The sequence below is a fragment of the Phodopus roborovskii genome, unplaced genomic scaffold (assembly GCF_943737965.1).
Source record: "Phodopus roborovskii unplaced genomic scaffold, PHOROB, whole genome shotgun sequence".
Lineage (NCBI taxonomy): Eukaryota > Metazoa > Chordata > Mammalia > Rodentia > Cricetidae > Phodopus > Phodopus roborovskii.
The window spans coordinates 20,545,310-20,557,453 of NW_026126514.1; the positions used below are offsets into that span (position 1 = coordinate 20,545,310).

The window sequence follows — 12,144 nt, forward strand, 5'->3', positions numbered from 1 at the left end:
GTCAGTAGCAGGTATTTCAACAACAAAGACAGGTTGGGTCACATTGAGTATTCCTGAGAATAAAGAACATTTTAAAGGTCCTTTCTTTAAAAGAAAACAAAAACAAAACACAGAAGTTCACCCTTAATAAATACTTAAATTTTGCCAGTTACTAAATGGTTAACTCAATTTGCTTAACCCTCTGTGGGTTAAATTACCTATTGCCTCTATTTTATAAGACATGGAGACTGTAGACTGAAGAAACGAAGCAACCTCCAAATCACATGAGCAGTGAGTGGTGCTGTCGGAGTTCTGATCTAGGCTCCCTGGTTCTGTGGTGTCCTAGTAGTGGCTACAATTTCAAAGATACTTAACTTGGTACTCTGACTAGGGGTGATGGAGCTTGCCTTCTCCAGCACAGAGGGGGCCTTGTGGGTGGCCAGGGCTCTTTCTTCTTACGATCTCTCAAACTGTGTCTTCAACTTGCACATCACAGTTTTTTTCCACATGTTTTCAGTGAGCTACAATTTACATCTACAAGTGTTTTATCTTTTTAAAGTAAACCTTGATCTATTTTTTTGCTATCACCATACAAAATTTTGATCCACAATGTTCTGAAAGCCCAAAGGCTCAGTTACCATATAAGCTACAGGGGGAAAATTATTTTCCATTTATAATTTTTGGGTTAAGATCCAAAAAGTCAGTTTTCAAGCCACTTGAAACTGGTAGAATATCAAACCACACAAGAAAACACAAGTTCCCTTACACCAACAACTTGGCTTCAGAGCTCCCTTGCATGATGAGTCGCTTGAGATGGATGTTAAAACTCTTAGAAGCTACCTTGAGAACTCCCAACTGCAAACCTGGAATGGGTCCAGGATGGGTCCAGAATAAGCTTAGGGAATCAGCGAGTGAATGTTGACGGTTAGATAAAGTTTTAACAATAATAGTGGGTTTTAAGTAAAGATTCCTAGATCTGAAGTGAATGCTACACTCACACACACACAAAGTTATCCACTGCTTTTAGAAGACAGTTGGAACATAAGCACTTTTCCTTTATTAACTAAACAAGCACGTTAGTAACATGTTTCAGTTATGGCCATTCTCCAATCCTAAGAATGCATCTATAAATCTACTCATAGAAAAAAAAAAGAAATATGATACAGAGATTACACATATAAAGCCTACCTTGTAAGTAAGGGAGTTTCCCAGCGGATATATCTGCTGCTTCTGTGATCTGGGAAAAATTGTGACTTCTTTGCTTCATTCTTCTAAGGGAGAAACCCCCACAGAAATATAGCAGTCTGCTGCTTCTTCAGGGAAAGTTGTTACTTCTCTGTTCTGCTCCCACTAGGGGAGTTTCCCAACAGAGAAGTACATTGCTTCTCTGCTCCACTCCACTCCGATGAAAGAAAGCCTTCACCCAAAACTCATTCAAGAGCATTATTGACAGGGAGGAATCCAGGAGAGTGGCTGCCTTTTCCAGGGTGGAAAAGGGCAGCTCCCAACTGAACAGACCCAGGGCTTATATAGGGCTTCTTATGGGCAGAGATTTTCCAGGCTATAGATTTTCAGGGTGGGAACTGGTCAGATTTCAATCCCGAGTTTGAACAAGTTCAGAGATTGGCTGGATTTTGTGTTCTGGGATTGGTTGGTTTCCTGCTCAGGGATTGGTTGGTTTAGTGCTGAGTTGGTTGACAGAATGTGTTTCTTTAGCTCCGGTTTCAGGGCCAAAGAGTTTTGTCCCCCCTTTTTAAACTTTTGGCTCAGTTTTCAGGACCAGGGTGTGTTTCTTTGGCTTTGATTTCAGGCTCAGGGTGTGTTTCTTTCACTGGCTCTGATTTCAGGGTCAGAGTGTATTTCTTTGGCAGGCCCTTTTACCGTACGTGGCCCACTTCAGTAAATCAAATGTCAAAACAGAGTCAAAGCTTCTTCAGTTTCTTGGTACATATAAAAGACTTATCTGACTATATTATAGCTTGTTAAGTGTATGATAGCATTGTATCTATAAACAAAATACATATCTTAATTGCAAAATATTTCATTGGGGGAACAGAGAGATTACTGAGCAATTCAGAGTGCTTGCTGCTCTTCTAGGGGATCTGGGTTTAGTTCCTCACAATTAGTACCCATACTGGACAGCTGCCAAAGACCTACCTGTAACTCCCGTGCCAGGGGACACAACACTCTCCTCTGGCCTCAGCAGAAGCCTACACTCACATGCAAAAATTCATACTCAGAAATACACATAAGCACATAATTAAAATTAAAATAAAATGTAAAATATTTTCTTGTTAATAAATTGCTAATAACCATCTGATCCTTCAGAGTTATCTGTTAGTAGATTATCTCAATGCTGATGGCTGCTGATTGGTTCAGAGTGGTGCCTACTAAAGCCTTGGAGTGGCTGGGGCATTTTCTTAAGAGAACAATGTTTTCTGCACTGATTTATTCCTTTCACATAAGGTTTTGTGTGATGCTATTTGATAACATTTTAACCACAGTAGAACTTCTTCCAGAATTGGAGTTATTCTTTCAAATCTAGCTATTACTTTATCAAGCACACTTACATATTCTAAAACGGTGTTGTCATTTTAACACATTAGCTTCTTTTCCACAAGTGGGTCTTGTCTTCGAAAATTACTTCCTCTTGCTTATTCCTAAGGTGCAGCTCCTCATCATTGAAGTTTCACCATGCGATTAAAGTAATTTGGTCACATCTCCAAGCTTTACTTCTAAACTTAAAATGGGCTGTTTAGTGTGACCACCTTCAATATCTTAACTAGATCTTCAAAGTTACTCCCTATAGAAGATCTATTAGTCCTTGCAGCCTTCCCTTGTCATGCCATGTTACAAAAACAGCTTCCTTCTTTAAACGTCATGAATCACCCTATTCTAGCTTCAAGTTTTGTTTCTGTAACTTCATTAACTACTCTCAGCCTTCATAGAATTGAACAGAATGTAATTGGTTTGGTTTTTCATCCAGACCACTAAGATTTTCTCCACACCAGCAGTAAACAGTTGTTTCTTTTTATCTCTGTGTTACTTATATGATAGCATTACTTATAATTTCCTTTAAGAATTTTTCATTCACAACTTGGTTGGTTGGTCCAGGAGGCCTGGCTTTCAGCCTATCTTGGCTTTTTTGGCATGCCTGCCTCACCATGCTTAGTCATTCTGGCTTTTGTTTTAAAGTGATAGATATCCAGCTCTTCCCTTGACTTGGACACTTAGAGATCATTCTAGAGTTATTAACTGGCTTAGATCCAATACTGTTTTGTCTCAAGAAATAGAGAGGCTAGAGAAGTAGAAGAAAAATGAAATCAATGACTCTGAAGAACACATTTATCAGTTAAGTTTGAGACAACTAGAAAGGGAAAAAGAAGGGGGCATGGTAAGTAAAGAAGTCTTTCACTCCAGAGACTGGCTGAAGTTCTACTAGCTGAGAGTCAAGAATTCTGTTGAGTCACCTCTCCAGGCCCCCAAGGAAGTGTTTTGTAATTAAGATACAAATGTTGGGTATTTTAAAGATACAATGCTATGGTGCACTTAACAACCCACAATATAATAAGATAGAACTTTAATATGTGTTGAGAAGCTGAAAGAGTTGTTTTGACATTTGAGGTGAAAAAGCCCAGGAAGCAAAAATCCCAGCAGAGTTAAAATTTCCTGTTAAGACTGCCTTTAGAGAGACAATCCTCCTTTTTCTGGGGAAGCATTTCAAATAAGAATATTTAAATATCTATGAGTCATGCTTAGAGCCTGAGTATTTATGACCTCATTCTTTTCCAAAAATATATAAATCTGAAAAGTTCTGGGAATCTCACAAACAAAACTATAAACATATTTTTCAAAACATCCTTTTAATCCACCAGCTGTAATTGGATCCAATGGACACCCTTATGTCACTCCACATTCGTAGCATAGCTTTCTATGTAAACTCAGAAAACACCAAAATCGTATATGTGACTGTGTGAAAAGTCCCCACACTTTTGTGTCTTACCCTGTCATTGAGCACAGCTATTAACCCCTGTACTGTACGATAAAATCATTAGCAAACTCTCAACCCTGATTCATACAGGCCCACCCTGAATTGTCTCCCCTGTGGCAAATTCAAGAATTTGAATTTGATCTCTGAAAAGAACTCAGATTGTGTCCCTGGCCCTTGGTCCACCTGTCATTGATGAATATAGTTTATAATGTCCCCCAAAGTATTAAACTATTAAGAGTAAAAACATGCAGGATGGTGGTGGTGCATGCCTTTGATCTCAGCACTCCAGCACTCAGGAGGCAGAGGCAGGAGATCTCTGTGTGTTCACGGCCAGCCAGATCTACTGAGTGAGATCCAGGACAGCCAGGGCTATACAACACAGAGAAATTTTGTCTCAAAAAGTCAAACAAACAAACAAACAAAAAAAGTGATAATGTGTGCATTGAGATCGTGAATGTAACAAATATACACATTAAGTTTGAAATGTTTTGAGAATTGCCGATATGTGACACAAAAGTAGACACCTATAGTTGGTAAGATGGTACCAAGACTTGCTGGGTCATGAACCTTCATTTTGTAAACAGAAGAAGGGAGTATCTAGTAGTGCAAGAAAACATGGGTATTCAAATCTTAGAATGGGGCACATGGTACCATTTAAAAGCATTCAGAACCCCGAGGTTGTTGGATGGCTTTAGTTCTGTGGTCATTAATAGAGGTCTCGGGACCCTAGCGGACTGGACTCCTATTACATTCTTGAGTCTTGGATCTGCCAATCTTGGAGCAGATAGGCTCCCAAATTGGTAGTCGAGCATCTATCCAGCCTGGAGGTTGCCAGAGCAGGTAGTCTCGTCACCAAGGCAACCACGTTCCGGAGTCTGAGCGAGGCCGGGCCGGAGCTCAGAAGTGGTGCTTCGGATGTTCAAGAACCTGAGTGGCTGTCGAAGCCAACAGCTCTAGGATGGCCGGGCCCAGCGCGGAGAAAACACAGCCCATCCGGCTCTGCCGCGCGGCGCACAGAACCCTCCTCCCGCGGGGTCATGGCGACGGGGGCGGAGCGAGACGCACAGCCCCGCCTCCAAGCGCGCGTGCGCACTGCCTCCTGGGAGGCGCGAGCGCAGTTGATGTTAGCCATGGAAACGCGAGCGGTCCTAGAGGCCCCGGGTCAGCTGCTGGTGCTGCGGCATCCATCGTGGGGCGGGAGCTCCCAACTGACCTCCCCAGGGTTAGATGTGGTCCCGGGACGCCCTCGCGTCGCCCCTCCCCTCGGGTGACTCCAGGTAATGCCCGTCCCAGACCCACCTGGGGCTTCGTTGCTGCCTTAGTTTCCAGCGTGGATACTTACCCGGTTCTTTGAGCTTTTATTTCCACAACAAACGTCTTCTGATCTCTGCTTCAAAGCTTTTAAATGCAACCATTGCTCTTTGTTAAGTTCGGGGTGAACTGATTTGATAGACCCGTGGTGGGTTTCAACTGGACAGGATGTTTTGCACCCCGTGGAGCTGCTTTTTCTTTCTGAGAGGCCTTTGTGAAATGGAGTGTGGTAGGGATGAGCTTGTTACCCTAATCAAGACCAAGGTCTGTGCCCCTTATGTAGAGTTTACTATTTCTTGAGGTTTTTTGTTTGTTTTTGTTTTTTTGTTTTTTTCCCCATCTCAAACCCTCCTGCCCCAAATTGTTCATTCTTGGCCACCTGGATATGTATAGCTTGTTTGTCAGGTTTTTCTGTCTCCATATAATCCTTTGGGTGTCAAAGACCAGAATTTACGTAAATGAATCCCATTCCCGTTTGTTATATATTAGGCCTCCAGATGATCTGATCTGTGCCTCTTCTTTTTTCACTGTATCAGCTCCTGCCTCCAGGTTCCTTCCTTGTTTGAGTTCCTGGCCTGAGTTCCTTCCATGACAAAGAGCAATATGAAAGTGTAAACCAGATAAACTCTTTTCTCCCCAAATTGCTTTAGTGTTTCATCCCCACAATAGCAACCTTAACTAAGACAGCTGTTAACTTATATTTTGGTGTTGTACATTGGGAAAAATAAAGGAGAACAGACAACTCATTATACTACTTGTGAGGCATTGCCCATTTGAACTGCCTGGTCTCCCCAGGTGGAGGGGATAGGGTACTAAGGTGCCATACATGCATGGTAAGTGCTCTTTTTTACATTTCAAAAATGTGAAACTGGTTTCAATATTACCCAGGCTGGCCTTGAACCTGACATCCTCATGCATTAGCCTCCTGAATAGCAGAAATTAGAGATCTGTGCCACTTTGCTTGTGGTTATTTTTATGGACCACTCCTATAGATTTACTCCGGGGGGGGGGCAAAATAAAAACACAAGCAAAAAAAAAAAAAAAAAAAAAAAAAAAAAAACTCTCCAAAGACCTTGCTAAGGTCTTAATAAATGCCATAGGTTCAAACAGATATGTTGACTCTTCAGGCGCTTGAACTAATTTCCTTTCCATGGTGGATGGGGGAGAAAGCAAGACATGCTTTGTGAGCCACAGCGTGCACTATGTGTGTGTTATACATACACATCAAATGTCTTTTCAAAGGCTCTTGAAGAATTTAGTTGTCTGTTCATGATGTGTCATTTCGTTAAGATCCCTAGAGTAATGTACAGAATTGGAGTGGCAGCTGGCATTGTATCTGTGGATTCGAGCAGGTGCACTCAACACTTTACGATCTCCACATCTGTGTACTTCTAGAACTGCTCTAGTGGTAACAAGTGACTTTTATCTAAGAAATGGAGAATTGTGTTGTTTTAGGGTTTTGAGTACAGTGGCATGGGTCACAGAGTATTGTTCTGAAAATAAGTAAATGCAATGGTGTTTGAAAAAGTAAACCTGTGGTATATTTTCTTTCAAATTTTATGACATATATTGTAGGAACAAGGATGAGTACACTGTATTCATAGAATAATAGTAATAACACGTTTTAAAAAATAAACCTAAATAAAATCCAGACAATTGCCAAAAGTACTATCTAGAAATTTCTTTCTTCTGGCCTTAGATAAATGTATGTGCATGTGCATATATGTATTCAAACTACTACTTTTTGTTGTGTTTTTCTTTGTTTCAAGGGATTTTAGTCACTATCATATGATTGATGAGTTGTGCTTTTGGTAACTAAGAATTCCCTCATAGCAGATTGCCAGTTTGTACCATTTTTTTACCCCTGTGGGAATTTTGTGACTCAGATTTCAAATACAGCAACATCTCCGAGTCTGTTTGTTGGCTTGCTTTCAGAGTAGCATATGAAGAGAACATATGGCCTAAATCAGTGTTGTGGTGCCATCTTCATCACAGTTTTGCTTCCTCAGACTTGCACTATTTTTATTTGAGCATACTAGAAGGAGAGACCATGAAAACGTTATCTGTCCCTCCAGAGACCAACAGTCCTTCAGAAGCACATGCCAGATTGTTTCCAGGGAATGAGTTTAGTTGTTCTGATTATATTTATACATAATTCAGGTTGGCATTTAGAATATTTCTCCACATAAATGTAATTGGTGGTACCTCAAAAAAATATTTTAAATCCTTAAATCTCTTTAAACTTTTATGTTCTAGAATGAATGTTTGAAGTTAACTGGACCTGCTTAGTATATACTTTTTCCCATAGTGATCATAATGAATTGTTTGGAAATAGACATCAATTTTTAAAATCTTTATAATCTTATTTTAAAATATCTAAGATTTAAATCAATTTTTATGTCTGACATTCTGCCTATCAGGTTTCATAATTTTTCTTTTCTTTGGGTGCATCTGTATGCCATTTCTCCTTGACTTCTTTCTCAGTATGAAGTCTTCACTTTCTTGATGTGGAGATTAAGCTATAATACAAAGAAGGGATTAAAATTGTTTTTTTTTTTTTTTCCTAACATCTTACTCCTGCCATTTCCTTACCCACAAGAGAAAACTAGCTGTGTTATACCCCTCATATTCCATTCTGTTGTTCATTTGTTATTTTGGGATACCCTTCTTAGGCAGTCTTCCCTGAACCAAAAATATCAATAGCCATCACAATTTATTCCATAATAAAGATAAATGGAGACACCTTCCATGTTCCAAAAATGTGACAAGCTGTTTATAGTTTTAATTGGAACAAAATACAGGCAAAAAGGCTCAAAATTGTTAAACTCTGCATTCCTCCCTTAAAATAGGAAGGTATCTTGTTTTTCAACTTGACCCATCTTACTTAAGCTATACTTTTAGCATACTACATGCTTCTGCATAGCAAGGTATTCTGCTGAGTTTGAGGAATCAAACGAATCTCAAGATTTGGTCCCTTGCTACAAATAACATATTGCTAGTAAAGAAGAGGAATACATATGTGCAGATAACATGTGAAGATCTGAACAACATGAGAGCCTACTCCAAGATTATGAGTGCTACAGAACAAGCTGTTTTAAGTGCTTCCCAGAAGTTTTAGAAATGATTAGGTTGAGTAATGAAAGCTGACTAAAATTACTGACTAGAGGAAGTAAAGGAGGACATTGTAGGCAAAGGACATGAGAAGAGACATCTAGGAGGAAAAGCACAGGAGATGCTCACAGGACATGGGATTGAGAGCTGTGGGGGACGGTTAGTAATTTGAAGAAGTAGAAAATGTTATAAAATAGTTTACTTAGCATCCTTATCTAACTTTTAATATGTATGCAAGTGATGCCCAGCTTTCTAATACATAGATATGTATATTTTTTAATACAAATGCCATCAACAATTTATTAATTTTACTTTAAGTGTCTTTCCATATTTCTCTGTTGACATTCGATTATTCCAAAAGGTTCAGAACTGCTAGGAGGAAAATGAATATGGCTACTATCATAAATAATCAGCTTTAAGTGATATCACTCGTCTGTCTCCCTTTCTCTGTCTTGTTTCCTGACATCTCTCATGGGGTAAGAGGAGAGTTTTCTTAATTCCATGGAGAAAACTTAGGTACTTCAAGCTTTAAAATCCGGACCATCCAATGAGGCTCGTTTTCTTGACTAATGGTATCTGCCATACATAACTCATGCTGACACGTGTATCCCATCTGTGGGAAGGTGGCCTTCTGACCCTGTGACACTAGGAGACTATTTCAGAACACCGAGCTTAACGTCACTGAGGCAGATAAGCTTTTATAGAGGGAAAAGTGCAAAAAGCACTTTATTAAGATTCCTATCTTAGCGTTCTATTGCTTTGAATAGATGCCATGACCATGGCAACTCTTATAAAGGAAAACATTTAATTGGGGTGGCTCACTCACAGTTCAGAGGCTTAGTTCATTGTCATCATGGTGGGTAGCACGACAGCATGCTGACAGACATGGTGCTGGAGAGGAACTGAGAGTCCTATGGAAGGTGGCAGAAGAGAGAATGACACTGGGTCTGGCTTAACTGTCTGAAACCTCACAGCCCACTCCCAGTGACAAACTTGCTCCAACAAGGCCACTCCTCCTACAGCAAAGCTACACCTCCCAATAGTGCTCCTTCTTATGGGCCTATGAGGGCCATTTTCATTCAGATCACCACATTCTACTCCCTGGCCCCCACAGGCTTGTAGCCATACATAATCCAACTTCAGAAGTCCCCGTAGTCTGTCACAGTATCATGACTATGTAAAAAGCCAAAGTTCAAAGTCTCTTCTGAGGCTCATCAGTCTTTTAACTATGATCCCAGTAAAAATCAAAGTGAAAAGGCATGTCACATATGTCCATATAATGGCATGGGATATACATTACCATCCTAAAAGGGAGGAAAGGGAACATAACGAGGAAACACTGGACTAAAACAAGACCAAAAACCAGCTAGGCAAACTCCAAACTCTGCATCTCTACGTTTGGTGTCAAATGCTCTTCAAAGCTCTCGACTCCTTTCAGCTTTGTTGACCTCAACACATTTCTTTCTCCTGAGCTGCTTTCACTCCATTAGTGCCTTTCCTTCCAGGTATCCCACCACTCTTTACCAGGGCCCCACAATTCAAATCGCCCTCAGCACCGCTATCTTCCATGCTCCTACTAGTAAGTCCCATTAAGTCCCGCTTAAAGTGTCAAGTCACTTTTCTAGTCCAAAGCGGTCCATATTCCTCCTGGCAAAAACATGGTCAGGCCTATCACAGCAATACTCCAGTCTCTGATTTCTGTCACAGGTAAGATTTCTATTACTGGGAAGAGACGTGACCACAGCAGTTCTCATAAAGGAAAAGATTCCTTTGGGGCTGTCTTAAAGGTTCAGAGGTTTAATCCATTATGGTCATAGTGGGGAGTATGGTGGCATGTAGGCCAACTTAGTGCTGGAGAGAAACAGAAGATTCTGTATCTGGGTCAGCAGGCAACAGGAAGAGTGACACTGGTCTGGCTTGAGCATCTGAAACTTCAAAACCCACCCCCAGTGACATACTTCCTCCAATAAGGCCACACCTACTCCAAGACCACACCTCCTAATGGCCTACTGGAGCCATTTTCATTCAGATCACTACAGAATCACTCTGCTGTGCTGTTACCTTGTGAATATACCAGGCTGCTACATAAGTAAAAGCTGCAGGACAGTTGACTAAAGGTGAAAGAAGCCAGATATTTACAGTTTAAAGAGCATCTAACTGTGGCAAACAGGTGTTGGCTGTCACAGATTAGCTGGACTAGTTTAAAGGGCTATTTTAAGGTATTTAAGTTTTCTAAACTAACAGATGATCCACTGAAATAATATTTTTCTAGGTGATCTTATATCAAGCAACTGGTTTTGTTGTTTAATTCTGTTTTACTTTCAGAATAAGCAGTTGAGGAAAAGTAAATAGAATTCACTGCACTTGACACATAAGCTTTTTATGACCTTTGAATAGAAATAACCAAGACAGAGATTCTCTGTGTAGCCCTGGCTGTCCTGGAACTAACTCTGTAGTCCAGGCTATCTCAAACTCAGAGATTCAACTGCCTCTGCCTCCTGAGTGCTGGGATTAAAGGCATTTCACACCACCTGGAAGCCCAAGAATACCATTTCTTAAGAAAATAAGTTAGCGTGATTATTATGGGAAGAGAAAAAACTTAATGCCAATTATATTGTGAAGGTTGAGAAAGAATCAAGGTTAGAATCCTGCCTATAAAGGAACTAAGGAGGTCAAGTAGAAGTGTTATATTTTCAAATAGTAATTTGTCTTTTCTTTTTCATAGATACTGCTGGTTATGAAAAAGATGTGACTTTCGGTAATCCTGAATGGGAAGTATGAGTCCAGATGTTCCTCTGCTAAATGATTACAAACAGGACTTCCTGCTGAAGCGTTTTCCACAGACTGTTCTTGGAGGCCCTCGACTCAAATTAGGCTACTGCGCCCCTCCTTACATATATGTTAATCAGATTGTCCTTTTCCTGATGCCATGGGCCTTAGGTGGAACAGGAACGCTTCTGTACCAGCTGGACATCCTGAGGGACTACTCAGCAGCAGCTCTCTCTGGAGGACTAATGGTGATCACTGCAGCTGTCATCCAGCTCATGAGTGTGTACGCCAAGAGCAAATCGGTGGTGGTCAAAAGGATGATAGTCAGAGATATCTTAGCAGAGGAGGATGAACATGAATTTACAAGTTGTACTGGTGCTGAGACCATCAAATTTCTGATTCCTGGCAAAAAATACGTAGCCAATACAGTTTTTCATTCTGTTCTTGCGGGAATGGTGTGTGGCCTTGGAACATGGTATCTGCTCCCAAACAGAATAACCTTGCTGTATGGCAGCCCCTGGGCAACTTCTGCGCTTTTTGTTTTTGGATGGATAACACTCTGCATAGGAGAGTACTCACTAATTGTAAACACTGCCACAGAGACTGCCACATTTCAGACCCAGGATACTTACGAAATCACTCCTCTCATGCGACCACTTTATATTCTTTTCTTTGTTTCTGTGGACCTTGCACACAGGTAAAGCTTACAGAATACTTAGTAACTTGCTTTGTTTCTAAGTGTACCTGGCAAGAGAACTTTAATTAGTATTTACAAATGATGAGTCAGTGAATTAAAAATTTAGACAAAATCATTAATACTTAGGTTATTTTCATGATTAATCTTTTAGGAATGATCTCTATAAAATATTCATATTATAAATATGAATATAAAGCTAAAAAATTACTTTAGAATCAAAACATAACAAAAGTATTTTTGTTTTTGTTATTTGAGATAGGGTTTTTCTGTAACTTTGCAGCCTGTC

The 12,144-nt window shown here is 40.3% G+C and overlaps 1 protein-coding gene across 1 annotated transcript in view; it reads left to right on the forward strand.

Moving 5' to 3' along the window:
* The first annotated feature begins 5,067 nt into the window (after positions 1-5,067).
* Positions 5,068-12,144, forward strand: part of Pcnx4 (pecanex 4) — a 29,571-nt gene continuing 22,494 nt past the window's right edge. Inside the window, exons 1-2 of the mRNA XM_051195980.1 lie at positions 5,068-5,247; positions 11,118-11,858. Coding sequence (XP_051051937.1) covers positions 11,161-11,858 — 698 coding nt within the window. The 5' untranslated portion in view covers positions 5,068-5,247; positions 11,118-11,160. The remainder of the gene's footprint in view (positions 5,248-11,117; positions 11,859-12,144) is intronic.